This window comes from Telmatherina bonti (genome assembly GCF_933228915.1).
Source record: "Telmatherina bonti genome assembly, chromosome: 13".
NCBI classification, from domain to species: domain Eukaryota; kingdom Metazoa; phylum Chordata; class Actinopteri; order Atheriniformes; family Telmatherinidae; genus Telmatherina; species Telmatherina bonti.
In genome coordinates, this window is record NC_136611.1 from 25,838,066 (window position 1) to 25,857,477 (window position 19,412).

The 19,412-nt window shown below is 40.0% G+C and overlaps 1 protein-coding gene across 1 annotated transcript in view; it reads right to left on the reverse strand.

Annotated features, from left to right (window-relative positions):
- The window catches only part of dtx1 (deltex 1, E3 ubiquitin ligase), a gene marked incomplete at both ends in the record, with an annotated part of 50,276 nt that overhangs the window by 18,465 nt on the left and 12,399 nt on the right, over nt 1-19,412 (reverse strand). Inside the window, one exon of the mRNA XM_079250806.1 lies at nt 5,901-6,648. Within this exon, the coding sequence (XP_079106932.1) occupies nt 5,901-6,648 (748 nt within the window). The remainder of the gene's footprint in view (nt 1-5,900; nt 6,649-19,412) is intronic.

Genomic DNA, 19,412 nt, shown 5'->3' on the forward strand with positions numbered 1-19,412 from the left:
TTGTGCCAGCTTTGAGGTCAGATGATTTTGATCAGAGTAATAAGATCATTCAACCACTATGAAGTCGGGACACTGTGTACAACGTAAATAAAAACAGAAAAAAATGATTTGCAAATCTTTTGTTTACAAGTTCAATGAAATAAACTACGCTTTTTTTTTTTTTAGAATATTTTCTTATATTGAATTTGACTGCAACATATTCCAAAAAAAGCTAAGACAGGAGCATGTTTACCATTACGTTACATCACTTTCACTTTTAACAACACTCGATAAGTGTCTGGGAGCTAAGTTCACTAACTGTTGTAGCTTTGTAGGTGAAATTCTTTCCCATTCTTGCTTGATATACAACTTTAGTTCCCCAAAAGTCTGGGGTCTCCATTGTCACGTATTGCCCTTCATAATGCACCCTACAATTTTAGAGGCAGACACGTGTGGACTGCAGGCATGTCTAGTAGCCACATTTTTTTTTTTTTTTTTTTTACAACAAAACCACACTGATTTACCACATTTTCAGAATGTGGCTTGGCATTGTCTAGCTTAAATAAGCAGGGATGTCACTGATAAAGACATTGCTTGAATTGCAATCTATGTTGCTCCAAATCCTGTATTTACCTATCAGCATTCAGCTTCGCTGATGTGCAACTTACCCACACAATGGGCACTGACATACCACCATACAGTCACAGATGCTGGCTTATAAACTTTGCCCCGGTGACAACCTGGATAGTTCTTTTTTCTCTTTGGCCCAGAGGACACCATGTCCATGATTTCCAAAAACAATCCAAAATGTGGACTCGTCAGACTGCAGCACATTTTTCCACTTTGTGTCAGTCCATCTCAGATGGTGGCAGTGTTTCTGGGTGTTGTTGATAAATGGCTTTTGCTATCCATGGCAGAGTTTTAACTTACACTTGTAGATGCTGCATCGAAATGTGTTAACGAACGACGGTTTGCTCATTTGTTGATGATAACTATGGTGTTGGTTTTTAATGCAGTGCCAAGTGGAAGATTGAAGGTCATGGGCACCTACTACAAGTTTATGAATGCTGCTTACATGTAGACATTTCTCTAGGTTCTCTGAATCTCTTGGTGACTGATTAAACACCTAAACACCTTGCAGCTGTAGACTGAGAAATGTGATGAAGCCTGTTGGTTTTATAACATTTCTGCTCAAGCGTTCACAAAGTGGTGCGCCTTACCTCATCCTTGCTTGAGAATAACCGAGCCTTTCAGCAATGCTACTTACTGTATACCCAGTCAGGACACACTGATTTTTTTTCAATTAATCTGTTCACTTCCAAACAGGTGTTTTTTTTAGCATTTCTCAATTCTCTCAGTCTTTTGTTGCCCCTGCCTCATCTTTTCTCGAACATGTTGCAGGCATCAAATTTAAAATGAGGGAATACTTGCAATAACCAAAACAAAAGTTTTTATCTGTTTCAACATAAATATCTGTAGCGTATTCAGTTAAATATAGGTTAAAAAGGATTTTCAAACCATTGTATTCTGTTTTTATTTCCATTTTATATAACGTTCAATCTTTTATACAACTTGGGGTTGTATGAAAATGCTTTCTTAAACAAAGTTTATGTGAACTGGTGGTTTGTGCCCTGGTCCCTGGGGTGCCTGAGATTAGGGTGGATACTGGCCCATACTGGATGGCTGTCCAGGGGGTACCTGGACCTTCAGGTCATTGTGGCGGGATGCATGGTCGTCTCTGTGGCAGGCTGGCTCGGATACAGGCTCTGAAAGGTGAAAGCATGGACCAGATGCTTTTAACTATCCCTAAGTCACAGTGTGAATCCAGAGGAGACCGAGCCTTTTCAGTTCTGCCTCTGCAGGTTAGACAGGCTAACTACCTAGGTGTTTTTAAAATTCGTTTAAAAACACATTTTTATTCTTTGGCATTTGAGCAAGACTGAGTTGTCATGTCCTTATATGTATTTTAACTGTTCTTTTTTATGTATGTCTTTATTTCACCATTTTATTGTTATTAACTTGCTATTACTGTACAGCACTTTGATCAGCTGTTTTTAAAATGTTTTAGAAAAAAAAAGTATAGTATAGTATAGTATAGTATAGTATAGTATGAATTAGCAGCTGGTCCCTGGTCTGCCTCTGATCTTTGTAGTGACCTTGTTGCATTTGCACAATAACCGATCACTATTCATGCCTGATACTTTGCTCCCACATTCACTGACCTGCATGCTGTGACAGTCACTGTGTTGTCCCGCAGGTTTAATCACCAACAGCAGTTACGTGCATGATTTTTATTTCTGCTGGTGATGTATTTGTTGTTGTGATGCATAATTTTTTCCAGCTTTGCTTTTTTTAAGTGCTCCAGATGATTTCCAGCTTTGTTTATCTGAAGATGTTTCCTTTCAGGTGTAGCAGCTGGTTGTCTGGTTTTGCTTGTCTAAACTGAACAGCTCATGTTGTAACGTTTAATCTATTGTATCGCCGTCTCTTTTTCTCTTCTTTTCACCATTTTTTTCTTTTCTGTTTTATTCTCTCCTTTTTTTGCCCCACCCTTCTTACAGCTTTGACTTTAATTTGTAAATTCAGCAAGAGACAAATTTAAAAATAAATAATAATACTTAAAGCTAGTGTAGGTAATCTTGCTCAGACATTTTTTTTCACTGGGTGAAGTGGTTCCTCGTCCTGATAGTAGTCTGTACATTTTGTAATTATGAACAATAAGAAATATAGTTAGATCCCTCAGCTGACTGTAAATCTGTAAAAACTGACGAAAAATGTTCGGACCAAATTGGAGTTATTAATTTCTTTCGTAAGCTTCTTCTCCGGCTGTCCTCTTCCCCAGCCTGCATCGCGCACCCTGCATATAAGTAGCATGAAAATGCAAAGTAGTGAAGAAGAAACTCGGAAGTCACACATGGCTGAGAAAATGCAGGAAGGGTTTCCCGACCCGGCTCGGTTTATTTGTCTCCTCCCCCTGAACAGCTGAGAAAGAGAAAATCGTTGGTGGAAAAAGTTGCAAACCAGAAAAACACGCGGAAAGTGCAAACCTTCGCCAAGGCCTTTAAAATTCCTGGATCCAAACAGTGATCCGGATTACCACCAAAATGAAATCAGTTCGTCCTTTTCACATTTCCAACTCCTGAAAATGTAATAAAAATCCGTCCAAAACTTTTTGAGTTATCTTGAACACAAACAGATAAATGCCGGTAAATACACAACCTCCTTGGCGGAGGTAAGAAAAAAACCTTTGATCACGCAAGGAGCAAAATCTGTAGGGGAGGAGCCAAGACAGGAAGCCACTTTCAAATCTTGCGAGCTCCATTTTCACAAATGCCAGAACACCATTCTGCTGCTGTGTTGCTGGGAAGAACAAGGTAAATAAAAAAGGTTAATTGAAATAATACTTAAATGCACAAAGAGGATAGAACAACGTAGAGGAGAAATACTTTGAAATTCTTTAACTTCACAACACCTGAAAACTTGAATTATTTGATTTACCAACAGGACAATTACTGCAAACACAAGTTTAAATGGGCTGATAATTCGTTAAAGCAGGTAAACATGAAACTTAATACTTCCAAAACTCTGTTGAGCCGAATTATATAACGAATTTGGATTGGATCGAGAAAATAAACACATTTCTTTCAAATATCTGAACACACATTGCTAGAAACATTTTGATAGTTGCAAAAAAGGTTTAACTTCCAAGATACAGTCAACCAAATATTACACTCAGTATTTGGTTCTTTGAGCCTATATACATCATTTCTACACTGCTCTTATTTAAGAAGTCCCACAATAAATTAAAGTTTGAGCACCAAAATGTTTTTTTCGTACAAATTCATTTATCAGTGCTATTAAATAAATGCAATGGAATTATTGTTCATAATAGATTCACATAACCCCCTGTTTGCACTGAATACTGTACATTTAAATCCTTTTGTTTCAGCAAATGACAATTTCAGTTAGTGAACAGTTTAACCAACCAATAAACAAAAACAATCAGATCATGAATGAAAATAAGAAGTTCCTCCTTAAGTGCAAACAGCAGTATGTAAGCAGTCTGCATCTGTCACCATTACACTCTACAGGTGGAGATGTGTGGGCCGCCCAGTTCCCGGATAAACCGATGTGTTGACACAATCCAGCAGATGGTGCCACTACTAATATTTGTGCACGTAACACATGTGCATTAGGCAACACAATACCACCCCCCCCCCCATCCTCTTTGCAAACCATAACCAGTTGTTTTGTGACATAATATAAAAAAATCAATATCTGAAATGCCGTTGTCACAGTGAATATAGACCATAGCAACATTTGTGGCACTGTGCGAGCTTACATGCTGATAAGTCAGCCACATTCAAGAAGTATTTTTTTTGCAATTACATATAACAAGGATGGTTATATATGTAAAGCAGCTAATTTAACTCATGTAAACAAGTCCCGCTGTGACAAATACATTTCTTGCACAACAACAGTTATATTAGGAAGTGGGTGTGTGAAAAACAGATCTGATGATTTTCATTCTGTGTGGGTTCCTCTGTTATCTGTCTGCAGCACGCTTGTGGGAACGTGCGAGGGAGTTCACATTTCAACTTGTGTTTGTGTGATTGCAAGCTCTCATGTCCTGCTGTGTGTGTGTGCTAACCACATTCATCCTGTGTGTCGAGCCACTCGCCTGGGAACCAATGTACTCCGCCTCACCCCCCCCCCTCGTCTCTCTTCCTTTCTCTTGCTCTAGCTCTCACCGTCTTCACAGCACCATATGTGCTGTGAGGTTAAAAAGTCACATTGAATCCACAACTCTTCGCACCTAAGACTTCACTGAATTCTTGAAATACAGAAGAGACGTCTCTGAACAATCTATCTTATTTTATTTCTCTTTATGACAGATACTTTTTGTCACAGAGACACCCATTTTTTTTAGATGTTGAATGGATAAAACAAAGTCATAGCAGCTATGAAAACCCTGTATGATTTAGTGACCCGGATTAGGCGGCAGAAAGTGAAGGTGTGTGAGTGATGGACCGTATTATTCAAACAAGTTAAGTGTGTCTCTCCCCATGAGCAGTGAGAACAGAATGGAATCAAATTAGATCAGGTTTATTTTAGTATAAGAAAGCAGGGTAAGGAAAAGAAGTATCGGTTTCAACACTAACACACTTCTTTTCCTTGGTTTCTTTCTCTGAATCGTTCTGAGGTCAGAGCGCTCTGCTGAAGCTCCCATTTTTCCTTGATCCATTATTCACTCTTCCCCAGTGGAGCTCTGCCGCCATGGCAAATAGGTTTCCACAGTTACACCAATGCCCGCTTCACATGTCTGACAGCGCGTATACATGCCTTACACACACCGCACAGTGAAACAAAGATCCAGTTAAATGCACATTCAGATATTCCACATGCACCGTCAGACTATTTTTGCATCGTATGACAATACGACCGTAACACAGTCTGATAGCCACAATTTTTAAAGCACAAGCAACAGAATGATCCAGAAGAGCTGCAGTATTTCATGCCTACTGGGGGCCAACGTAAGCTCATTATGGAACAGCAACCATGACAGACACACATATGGAAGAAAAGGGATCCTGCTCAGAGCAGTCACACAAACGAGAATAAACCGGACTTTTCTCTGCAGATCCATTGATCAGCACATAAAACAGAAAGGTCATAAATCAGCAGTGGAGGAAGTAAAGAAAGACAGCGAACGAGCACCACACACCAGACACGTTCAGCGTAAAGCTTTGTGAGGCAGACATATTGGCTTTTTATATCCAACCATTGCCTCGGAGGAACTGTAAATTCAACTGAATGCTAGCTCTTTGCGCCCTCTCGCTACAACAAATGTAAGGGTACGATTAGAAAATCTGAATTGTAAAATAGAAGAAATGCATGATTCTGTTTGTAAACATCATTACCCTGGTGGGATGGCTCCTCGGGTGGTCCCCATGGAGATACGCTGGGTGCCGGGCCGGTTCAGGTTGTTCTGTCCATTAATGGTGAGAGTGTGGTGACCATGGGCGGATGAAAGAGATGGCATCACAGGGGAACAGGGGAAGTTGGCAGAGGACAGTGGTGACTGCACCTGTTCAGCTTTAGCTTGCCCACCTCCCACACTTATGTTATTGTTGTTGGTGCTGGCGGAGCCGGATGTTGGAGACCAGAGGGAGGTACCAGCGAAAGTGTTGCTCTGTCGTACTACACCATGGGTTCCAGCAGTGCCTGGGTTGCCCGCTATCCCTCCATAATGCTTACGCCGCTGAGAGGCCAGAATAGCATTAGAGGCAGCTCTTGTACTATTAACCAGGATACACTGCTGGCAGGAACAGGGATGACCGGAGCTGGCGCCCACGGGCCAGGACTGGGACTTAGGAATAGAGCCCATAATGAGGGGGTACGCTAGGTCCATGCGTCTTCGTAGCCGTCGCTTGCGCTGGCTCTGCCTGTTGGTCTGCGACATGCTGTTGAAGTCGATGAGGTAGCAGAAGCCCAGAGAGGTCAGATCCAGCCAGGGGTGCTGCTTCTCATAGGCGTTCTGGATAGTCACACAGATCTCCATGTCATATGGTGTCCATGAGCCGTTGTCGTTCTCCCACTCCCACACCACGCCTTTCCCTGGAGCAGATGACGGCTCATAAAAGTTTCTCTGAACTGGTCTCATGGTTCCTAAAATAAAGAAAAGAGGAAAAGAAACATGAATAGGTCATCGTAAAGGACATGATGGCTTTCAAGTCTTGACATGAAACATGAGTTGCGCAGCTAAATTATGTGAGTAAATTAAATCATGTGAGTTGAATCACATAGTTCAACTGAAAATCATACACCAGTCAACCATAATAAAACAAAACACTGTCAGATAAAGTCAGTAAAGCTCCTCCTCTTGTCACAATGCAATGCTCGGCAACAAAAAGCTGCATCCTGGTTGTTACATGGGTGTTATTTTGATAGCTGCCTCGTGCCTAAGCATTTCTTCTGACAAGCAGCAGCGGCTTTCTGTGACAGGACATTAAAACAACTGTTTAATAAAGACTCAAAAAAAAAAAAAATGGAAAAGAGCTTTAAACCTCCCAAAATACTGATCTAATGGGAATGGATAGAATCTCCAGGAAGCTAGCCAAATCCACAAAGACCCCACCCCACAACCCACAGGCCCCCATTGGATTTATTACTTTATTATTGGATTTATTGTCATTCCAGTAGAAGAATCTCAAGAACACCCTCAGATATTTGTACACACTAAACAGAGCACTTGTGGATATATGAGGAAGATGTCCTCAATATTAGGCCGATGTTTATAATGTTATACTTCCATCCAAGCATCCAAGCAAATTTTTCAAGCGTCTCTTTCTTTTTACTGTTTTGACATAAAGTCTGAAACCAGAACTAAGAAAATACACCATCTTGATAAAGCCAGAAAATACAGATAATTGTTTGTCTCTGAATAATCGATTCTTTAAAAACTACGTTAGTTTATGATAGTCTGCATCATATTAAAAGATTGCTTAAGTAAATAAGTGACTGGAAAAATGGACTTTTCTACAGTTTCAGGCTCATCAAGAAACTAGTGTTGAGACAACAGCGGAGTCTCAACAAGTGTGAAAATTCCTCAATGCAAAACGCTTCCACTGCATAAAAAAGTGCCAACGTGGCACTTAAAAAATGCCGGCAACATACCCAAAATGCCCTGCTGTCTCAGTCTGCACTCCCTACTGTATGATGAAGGAAAAGAAAGGGACACTGAGCCAGGAGCTTTGCAACTCTGTCCCTCTGGTGATGGCCATTCAGCTCCCACCTCCATTATAACACAATTACTGTAGTCACATGGGAAATCAGGACACCTTACCCAATTCATCTCTGTACTGCACGTCAGCAAGGGTATCCAGGCACTCCGTCAGGAAGCGTAACCCCTCCTCCCTGCAGCTAATTTAACGGGTAAATGCACACTCCCATGCAAGGGAGGACCACGGTGATAATGGAGGGATGGGAGTGTGTGCAGGCCATGAATAGGTGTGGGGCTGACTTTGGGAGAGGAGGGGTGGGGAGGGGGGGTGGACAGTGGTAACCCCTCATGTGACAGTTTGGTGCCAACAGCAGGGAACAATCTGCATCAGCAGAATCAGCAAGTCTGACCTTGAGTGTCTGCTGCAGACTGCTTCTTAAAGGACTTGGTTTGATAGCTAATTTCATTTTGAAAAGCTGAGAGCCACACACACACACAAACACACGTATTCACAGATCACTGCTCAGTGAGCCAGCTGTCTGTGTCTCACATCTCCAGTCAGCCAGACATATGCAAGTTTCTTAGGAAGTTGTATCAGCGCTGTTTCATGGCTTATTGTGGTTTCATCTTAACCATTTAAAAAAAAACAGAAGAAGAAAATAACAACAATGGAATTCCTAAAACTCAGTCCACATCTTTACTCTAAAGAAGATGAAAGCTCTGGGATGGGGAGCCACACATCTGAACTCTTCAGCACCATGACTCCTGAAAGTCACATTACGTTCTACACTTTGAGCACCACTGTATGTTTCTGACCACGATCAATAGCAGCTCTGCCCCACACAGTCTAACTCAGGAGTGGGTTCAGCACATGCTTCATAAATACTTCAACATGTGGGGATGTTTTACTACCAAGCATAAATTTATACCTCTCCACTTTGGTGAGGAAAGATGAACAATATGTCTTTTTGAAAGCCTATTAGTACAACGAAGACTGGTCTCACAGAATTATGCCAAGTGAGCAGGAAGTAATAAAACCATGATATGTGGAAGCTCCTAACCTCCTACTACATCAAAGCCCTTCTCTGCTAAAAATGACATGTTTAACCTTGTTAACAAGTCCATATGATATGTTACAGCATGTAAGATGCATCAATAATTTGGGCTTTAGTTAAAGATGCAATATCAAAATCAAAGGCCAATGATGGAGAAATGTAAAATAGCCTTTAAAACTGTGTTTCTGTTTGTCTCTAATCATTTTACTAAATTAACTGTTATGATTGTAATTCACTTAGAATTAGCCTTATACATATACATCTACATCTACTACATGTCCACATGACAGCAGCCATATTTGTGGCACTATTTTTACTGCAGTCTCTTAATAGGCAAATAACTGTGTGAAGTGAAAACCCTGTTTACGTCTGTAGTGCTACAGTCCTGTTAGGGATAAGTAACACCTTAAAAAGCACTTACAGGAAGGCAGTACACATGTAGACAATCTCGAGGCAGTTATCTGTACTACAGTCAGTACTGCATGTAAAGCCAACGGATCCAATCAAAGATGAAAACATGTTGATGTCTGGAAGAATTTTTGTCACATTCACAAATGTGCTTGGTGTTAGAAGTCATTTCTATGCACGTCTGTGCCATGAAATATCAGTAGTTCTTACACCTTTAAAATGTTCAGCTTTAAATCTGTAGAGTGTAACTTACAGTCTCAAAAGAGACAAAGCATAAATGTTTGTCGAAGAAAATTAGAGAAATGAATTCTACATAATGACTGGGTGTCATGACTGGGTGAGAACCTGTAAAACGAGAAGCTAGCAAGCTGCAGGAAAGCTAGCATAAGCAGGGAATGTGTTTTGCTCTTGCAGCAAAGATGGTGAGCATGACACCTTCTGTTTATGGCTGCGATGAAACAGCAGCGGACTCAGTAAGTCTTTCTGTCATATCCAAAGATTTTTATCTGCGACAGTCGTGGATTTACTTTACTAAGAGACACGGTAGTGTCTCATAAAATATCAGCAAAGACGGTTTTCATTTTGTGGCCAACAGTTTCTCAACGACACCCAAAACCAGCAAAGTGTTGCCACTCTAGTGAGAATGATTTTTCCATACTGTCTTCTTGAATCTGCTCTTTGTATTTGTTGCACTGTCAATGAGAGTATTTGTACTGTGACAAAAATGTGGAAAACATGATTCTGTTGTCAGAGCTTTGCTCATTTTCTCTTATTCAACTGAAGCAAAATGACATGATTCTCCTTATCATGTGTAAAAACAATGCTCTGTAGAACAATTTGAAGTCTTTTCTTTGACAGCTGACTCTGCATGATGAAAACAACTTCCTTGCAATGCATAAAACTCATAAAATGCAACTAATATCCAATAGTTCAGATCTTTTTATTATGCAGGATTCTCTCCATACTGAATAATTATAAAGTCCCACTGTCATAGTGAACTGCTGGTATAACAGACACTTGTTACTGCTCAAAATATCAAGGAGGGGTCATCTCTGCCCAGGACAGAAGTTGGCAAGACTGAGAGAACTTTGTTGTTGTTTTGATCACACAAAAATAAGACCAAGTGGGTGCTGCTGAATGTGTAAAGCTTATCATTCTCAAGCACAGCGAATGAGAGTCAGCGGTGTTTTGTTTCTTACAGAATGAGCTTCGTAGAGTGAGTTTTGTAAAGTTGGAGGAGTCCCAGCAGAAGTGCGTGGAGGCTGTGGACATGTCAGACTGACCTGCGCATATATATCCCAGCTTCTAACTTTTTTTTTTTTTATTGTTTGTTTTGAGGAAACACAATTCAGGAACATACAGTATATCATTTTTTGGGATTTTAATAATTACAGGCTTAGGTTTTTAAAACTAAATGCTGTTACCATGGAGAGTAACAAGCTACAATGGTGCAAATGATTTCCATGGAATTTCTTTACTTGTTTAACATTTAATAGCTTCGATCTCATGAAACTGAAATAAAGGAGACACCAGCACAACTGCAGCATCAGACCCTGATGTGGAAATTTGAAATAAAACGCACACCCTGCAACTTATGTTAGTTGCATAATTTACTGCTGTATATACACTACCTGTCCCTGCCAAAAAAAAAAACCTGAACTAGGCTGCTGATGTTTTCTGCTTGACCCTTCCTGCTCTTCCTATCAGGAAGCAAAGCCAGGGTGGTCACTTCCCATCTGACCTTATGTGCCTTTGGCAGCCATCTTTCCTGCCTTCCCTTCTCATCACTTATCACTCTCCCACGATGTCCTCCAGCTGTCCTTTCCCAGCACCACTGTCGCCTCCCCCTGCACCTCAGGGTGAACTGTAGCAATGTGATGTATAGCTACTATCTGGCTCACTGTGGGACTCTAACCCCACTTTCATGAAGGGTTGGGTGGGTTCAGGGTGAGCTCAATTGGCCTTTCACATCTTAGCTTGGGGGGGAAATGAGGCCATGCCAGTCTCTATCCCTAATAGCTTTGTGTTTTGTGTGGAACTGAAGGCAGGATTACTCTTTGAAAAGGACGGACAGGCATCATTAACTTGCAACATCCTCAGCTCCCCTTACAGGCAAACTGCAGGGAAGGTATGATACTTTGTAGTTAATTTCACTGTATGCTTGTTTCAGGAATGCACAATTACTGCCCATCCAGAATACAAGATATGTAGGACGGCTTGAGGGTGTAATTTAACCTCAAAGCAGAACGTTAATGCTTTTTTTTCTCCATATACTCAAACTATCATTATTGCTATATGCTTTCATTAAATTCTGTCTTCCTTTACTTTTACAGATCATATCTTGAAACAAACTGGTGTGAAAGAAGGAGTTATGAAGAAATTCCCACAAAGCTTCTGCAGACAGTGGTGTTGCTTCATTCCGGTTAGCAGCAAAATTCTTCATAAATCTCTGACTGACGTGTCACAATCTTAACATATCTGTACTGTGGTCAACCAAGAAAGTGTGAAGAAAACACCCTTACTGGAAGCAATCAGCGACTTGATGTCACCACAGGAAATACCAGAAGAGTTACATATATATAATGCACCAGATTCAAACTCTGTTTCCGTAGAAACGCTTGGGGAAAGACTATTGTCACTAAAGCCGTTGGTGCAGCTGACAGAAAAAGCAATGGGAGGTACGTTTGCCCACATGTGAACCTTCCTACTATTCCTTTCCCGGAGAACAGCCGAATCAACTCCTCCCATACTCATCATCTACTGCTGACGCCAGCTTTCCTCCTCACTCTACACCATCATTCCTGGATCCTGACCAACACTGTCGCACTGTGAGCTATTCCTCACATTTTCCACTCTGTCACTCTCTAGATGCCATACCGTGCTCTTTCTCACATGACTCTCAGCTCTTGGATAGAGATTAGAGATCTGTGTCATTGAATAACATCACCTTGTAGTTAACTGCTCCCGCTCACCCTGTTGCTGCAGGAGCGAGGGCACACGAAAAGCGCCTAGATCTTGTAATTGACAAACCTCTCCAACCTCCCTGGGGCTCTGTGGAGCTTATTAAAACACAGCGCTGCGTTTTCCATTTAACTACAGAGGGAGAGAGGCCAGTAACAGGTCCAGCATCATATAACTCAATGCTGTTTGAGAGGTACTTAGATCTAGCTAATCTATGGCTGCTGCCAGGTAATGCTCATAAAGGGGTAAATAAACTCCAATATCAATGATATCCTATAAATTTGATCTTACTTGTTGTACTGGGTGAAAAGTATGGATCTAAAAAAAAATCTAAGTGATGGATTATTTACTGGTTAGTTGTTCACAAAAAACAAAACAAAAAAAAAAAAACAAAGTGCATGTGAAAAGCACTGACTACACGGAAAACCAAGTTTTCTATGAAATGTTCAAAACATTAAAAATTTAATTAATTGGCAATGCAACGTAATACCTTTCTTAATAATGATGATTTTTCACAATTTTAATTTGATTACTTCAGGATGTTTTATTTAAGGTAAAGTGTGTAATTTATTTGGATTTTTATCAGCAAATATCAAGTATGGCTTTCATAAAAACGTATTTTACTTAAGTCGAATCACAATCACATCTGAATGGAAGTGTTCTTGTAGCTTAGAACGAGTTATTTATAAAAACACAGGGAGTGGCACACAAAACCAAAGGCTGCCATGTTGCATTGAAATCTTTGAATAAGGTAGCTGAAAGGGGACAAACTTATTAGCCTTTCACATTTTAGCTGTGTGTGTTGTCGGAGGGAGGACAAGCAAAGACGAGTGTGGATCATTCAACTTGTCGTTTAACTTTAAAATGGAGGAGTGTCAATAATCTTTCCCCAACAAGAGGGAGAAAAAAATAGCCAACAAGAAAAACAAAGACATAATCATGAGAAAAGGAGAGTCTACATGGGTGTAGCGTGTACCAGATGGAGACAGTTCAAGATGGAGAGGGACTTCAAAACTGACACACAGGTTACAGCTTTCTGCTGGACAGATAAGTTAATTCAATCTACAATTAAGTTTATTTTGGTGTTAAGCTACAAAGAGGGCAGGTAGTCCAGCATTTATCTTCCCATTTGAGTCAGACTGTTTACTGTTACTTGCTATATAAGCCAGCAGAAACTACTAATTTGCTATTTAGCGTACACTGGAAAAAGCTCTTCTGTAACAGTTTTCAGTTGGTGTTACTCTTCACAGAAATGATACCCGCAGGCAACCGTGTGTTTCTTTTAGCCCTATTTTCCTAGAGTTATTCCTCATGTTTCAGAGTTTATTTCAGCTGAATTGACAAGAGGGGTGGGGGGTTGACGTCCTCCCTCAAGTCACATGATTTCACACGATGACATTAGCTAGATAGACTGGCGACCTGTCCAGGGTGTACCCTGCCTCTTGCCCAGTGACACCAAGGATAGGCTCCAGCTTCCCTGCGACCATTAATCAGACTTAACGGTTCAGAAAATGATTGACTGACTGACATTAGCCGTTAGCAGTAGCTAGCTTGGTACCAAAGACATGGAGGGCATGCTTGTAATTTTATATCAATCTGTACTTTACCACCTCATGCAATACTCCAACTTGTGCATGATGCTGACATTTTTACATTTGTGGTAAAAACGGTTTAAACAGTGAGGTGCCAGAGAGCACTACTTAATGGTTTGCATTCAATTAGCAAACTGCTAGATGAGCGTAATTCTCACACACTGGGGCTTGAAAGTCATGGATGCAATTATTGATTTTGCAGAATTAGAATGAGGTCTTTTCACCTTGTATCGTCTGCTATGATGATATGTGACGTGTCATTGTTAGCTTCGAAAATGGACGAGCTTTGCGCACTAACAAGGACACAGCAAGAATAAAAAGAATTCAGTATTATATGTTCCACTGAGATGTAGCAGCACTAACATATCCCAGACTTTCAGACTGTATGAGCAGACTGAGGTTCTGCAGTACTTTTCAACTTTGACATGTCGTGGTAAAGGAACAGATTGGACGTTAAACTGTAAGCAGAGAATTTCCCACAAAACTGTCAAAAATGAAGATCAAGAAAGCTGGCTCGGTGCTGGGGACCAATCTGGAGCTACTGGAGCTGATTGTCTGCCGAAGAATACTGCACAAGCGGCTGAACATAATGCGTAATTCTTCACACTTTTTACCCAAAGCTGAAAGAAAAGAACAGATTATGTTTGGTCAGTGGCTTTTCAAAGTATGCTGCATTCTTGCCGACAGCTAAAAAACAACTACAACAGCATTATAACTTCCCATCAGGGGAAACATTCAGATATTTTAAAATTCTGTTGGATTTTACCTTCATCTAGGAACTTGGAGCATTGTCTTATGGATTTCCAGTAACAGAGAAAGCTTACACACACACACACACACACACACACACACACACACACACACACACACACACACACACACACACACACACACACACACACACACACACACACAAATCGACAGCTCAATGTTCAATTAAAAGAAAAGTTACACTAAAGATCTTGTATCAGTTAAAAAGCAGCCAATTTCTTTTAAGCCTGTATTTTCTAGTCGGTTCTGTTTAAAGAGCTACGTTGAAATGCAGATGTTGGTCTCTTGTCTTCAAAGCACAGAGAGGTAAAGGATGAGGTTAGGAGGCATACAGTCTTTAAATGCTGACAGATTGCATTAAATAGGATCTTCAGAAAGTAAAGCCAACATATTTTGCTTGGTTGAATACTGCAACACCTTTGAAAAATTAGCATGTGATGCACATATGGAAATGTAGAATTTGTTGTTCAAAGAGGTCAGCAATCATACAGAATTGCAAAATTGTTTCAAAGCCTATTTATTAAAGGACACATACTGTGAATATAAGGAAGTACAAAAAAAACCCCACAAAAACAATCTTTCTCTCAGCACAACCAAAATATATACGCTTAAAAATATTTAAACCACTACAAGTGAAACTGGAGATAACCGGGTGAACGAGGATAAAAATGTCTTCCTAGTCTCACTAATTTGAGACGACTTTTACCAGGAACACTAGAATACATTTATTGAAGCAGATGCGGGAAAGTCAATTTCTACTTGACTTCTATCTGCAGAGATGCAGTCACAGCTCATGAGTCTTAAGAGACACCCGCACCCAACACACACACGCACACCTTTCAGTGTCTGTGTCATTTGAACAAACTAGGGTACACATCACACCATTGCTCTCATTCTTTCTTTACCAGAAAGCCGTCCGTGCCATTGTTACACTGTGAATAATCTTTTATCACGTTACATGAAGCAAAGACACATTTTTTCCTTTTACTCTGGGAAAACAGAATATTGATGACTGGAATTGAAGCTGACAAAAGGAAAAAGTTAAGAATGTGAAGCTGGAGCAGATGACTTAAACATAACACTGAAGAGCTTTTTCAAAAATTAGCCACAAAAGCTACTTGTTGCCTGAGGAGGTAACACAGTAAATTTGCTGTAGAACCTCAGCAGCAAACGTACTTTGGAGATGTCCCAAATATCTGTGAAAGTGATATCAGCACACTTTCAATTACTCTGAAACTGGTATGTACCTTACATCCATACTACATACATACCACTATGTAATAGCAGTGTCATACATTTTTATTTATTGCGGTATTTCCTTCTGGTAATTAAAGTAATTTAGGTGTATCTTTGGGGAAAATTCACTTTTGTCCTGCTGAGAACTAAATAGAAAAGGAAATTATATCAATAATATAACATCAGTTATATTTTCTTTAAAATATCAAAGAATCATTTACACAGAATAAGTGACGTTTCTTCAGACATTCAGGGTGCCTCTACCACCTCCTGTCCATCAATGTTTTCACTTAGGGAAACATCTAAACCGCTTCTGGTTGACAAATACTCATGCTCCCGTGCAGAGCTCTTCAGTCGTTGGGAAGAAATCCTTGCATGTCCAAATATGATGCCAGGACAAAAATACACACATAGTTTTTTTTCTTTTTTTCCCCAATCTGTTAAAGACATCTGTTCAGCAATTTGTTCTGAAATAAAATTCATATTCTCACTATAAAACCTTAAAAAAAGCTTCTTTTTAAAAAAAAAAAAAAAGTTAACCATTCCCGACAAATTCTTCTCTACTATAGAAGAGACATAAAATCAGATTGTGAAGTCCACAAGTGTCTTCATTTGTGAGAGAATTCATAATAATCCAATTCTACGTTTGCACTTCACTAGAATCATGATTTTAATCTTTCTTATCCTGGTCCTTTTGCAGCCCCTCAACTTGTTTTCCTGGGGTCTTTATTGAAGCTCCAAAAGCAAAATTTCAATTAATGTAAATTTACTAAGTGATATAATTTCTTGGCCATGATCCGAATCTCTCAAATTTGTTCATATTAAAGCTTAAATCATAAAATAAAAGTGGAAATCACATTTATTCACTGGAATTCCAGGAGTTTTTCTTTTTTTTTCTTTTTTTTTTTTTAATAAATGCTCGATGTATGAACTAATGGATAGTTAGAAGAATGTTATTCGCTGGTTGCAGCACATCACATCATAAGGAAGGTCGCTGGTTCGAGTCTCAGCTGAAGGGGGAGGAAACAGGGGCCTTTCTGTGTGGAGTTTGCATGTTCTTCTCATGTATGTATGGGTACTCCACAGGTACCCTGGATTCCTCCCACCCACAAAACATGCATTTTATGTTTATTGATCACATTTTATATGTCACAAGTCACTTCGGATGCTTTGGTGCACAGCCATGCAAAAAATCTAGCTGAATTAAAAAAAGAAAAAAATCATGTCGATCTTGTTCTCGGTGTATCGCACCTCTAACCCCCCTTTTTTTTCTCAAAAATTTTTCACACCTCTAACCCAATGTCAGCTGGAACATGTCATGCACACCCACCACCCTGAGCAGGAAAAAGCGAGTGTAGAAAGGAGATGAATCAAACCAGCAAAGCGGAAACAGAGCATCATAGAGCTTTTACTAATATCTTTCACATGAATAGTGAACTCGTGATGAATATGCTAAAAAAAAATCTCCAGTATGCAGGAAATAAAATTACTGAAGCATGTTTGATATTTTTACATAAACCCTCAGAGCACATCTAAAAAAAAAAAAAAAAAAAAAAAAAAAAAAAAGAGAGAGAAAAAAGAAAAGACTTTCATCTCCAAAAAAAAGGCCTTCATAAACAATTCTCCCAAGCTTGTTATTAGTGATGATAGAGAGAATATTGCTTTGGTTAAAAATGCCCCACAGACTGAGAGAAAGCATCATCCCTCCAAAAGATCTGATAACATATCCTGCGAATATGATAAGAGAAAAACTTATCATTGCAATGCATGCACCGCTGAGGTTTTAGATGTAAAACCCCCCTTCTTCTCAGAAGCTGTTGTCATACCTGTACATCAAAGTCGGAAAGATGCGTAAGAGCATTATCTGCTCATTAGTGAATACCCAGAGATCACAGGCTGTAAGAATGAGCGTGACAGACTGGTGTTAAGCTGCTTTAACGGCATTAAACATTACAATATCCCACTTCTTCTGATTCCCTTTCACAAAAATCACACATTAAAGATTACTTTCCATCCTGACAAGACACTTTAGTTTTCCCAGAATGCACTTTGTCATAATGTGCTACGGCCGTAAATGGTGAATTTGATTCCCTTAAGCTTTGCTATCTCTGTGTTGGCAAAATTGATTGACGAACAAAAGCAGAGGTGAAGCCGATGGTTTGCAGTGGAGGTAAGAAAGAAGGAAAGACTAACGGAGAAATGGGGGGAGAAGAAAGGAAGAGAGAATTTAGATACAAGGAGGAGAGAGAGAGGGGTAGAAAAAGGTGGGAGGAGAGAGGACTGAGGAGGAGGATATGAAGATGGAAAAAAGCCAGAGCAATGGGGAGGAGGGGGAAAAGTAAAAAAGAAAAAAAGCTATAGTACATGAGTACAGAAGGAGAGAGTGAGTAGATAGAAGGCATGTGATGAGTGGTTTTCTGCCAAAGACTAAAAAAAAAAAAAGAAAAGGATGACGTCTCACTTCTTCTGCCTGAGTTTAGAAAGTGAACACTGCAGTAAAACCTGCCCAACTAATAGTTTTGCTGCCAGCAAGACAAAGTTGTCAAAAAAAAAAAAAAAAAAAAAGTTCCACTGCAACTATCCTCATCCTCATCCCCTTCAACTCTCCAAACTCTCCCACACCACGGTGCAGGGAGCCGGCCAGTTACTCTGCACTTGTGCAGAGTTTGCACTTACTGAGGTACCACGAAAAGACAGAGGGGATGAAAAAAAAAAATCTGGAGACAATTAAGTTACAGTCCTGTCCACCTGCCAGCTCCTGCACTGCAGCAGACCCTGAAACAACCTTCTGACGTTGTAACGTCGTGACTGTCCCCGGCCGGGGAACGTTGGTTCTGTGACTCACGTTGTATGAGTACAGTTTATGCTTATGTGAGCGTGCATCAGGAAGCCTGTGAAACAGGAGAAGTGCTACGGTTAAGAGGTGAGTGTGAATGAATACATGGGGGCATGTGTTTGTGTGTTTAGATGCACAACCGCTTCCACTTCACACCACCTGAGCAGCATCATGTCCAGCAGGAACCTCGTTATCGTTTCAGCGCCGCGCCGTCACATCAGTGGGGCAGGAGAGCAGGAGGCACAGCTCCAGGCACACATACAAGCATCCTGCAGCATGGCTTTATATGACAGCCACAGAGCAGGGTCAGTGTTACAGTAAATAATGTTTCCTGTTAGAAGCACAGTCACATGGAAAGCAGAATGCTGCGATATAATAGTCAGTTTATATGATTAATGCATCTTACATAGAATTTCATTTTGAGATGAGTTTGATTAATTTCCTGGTAATTGTTACCTGCATTCATCCTGTACAAACAGTCGTTATTAGCTGCCAACTTGCTTCTTATGCTTCTTATCAGGACTTGTTATCTAAGTGTGAACGTGGTTCACTTTGTTAAATTCTCAAGAAATTCATAAGATTACATTCAAAAGAAAACCATGTTGCAAGATGTTTGTGGTTCAGCATTTTTGTGTAATGCCTGAACTTTGATGACAAAACATCTAACATATACATTTAGTAAAACATGCAATGCATCACGAATGTATTTTGATGTTTTATTACGATGCATGTTGTGATTTCCTCCCGTGTTATAATGGAGTAGACTGATTATTCTGGCACATGGACACATGATGGCTTTAAGAGAACACATGGATTATAGATTATTGTGAGCAGCACAGAAGTATTATGAA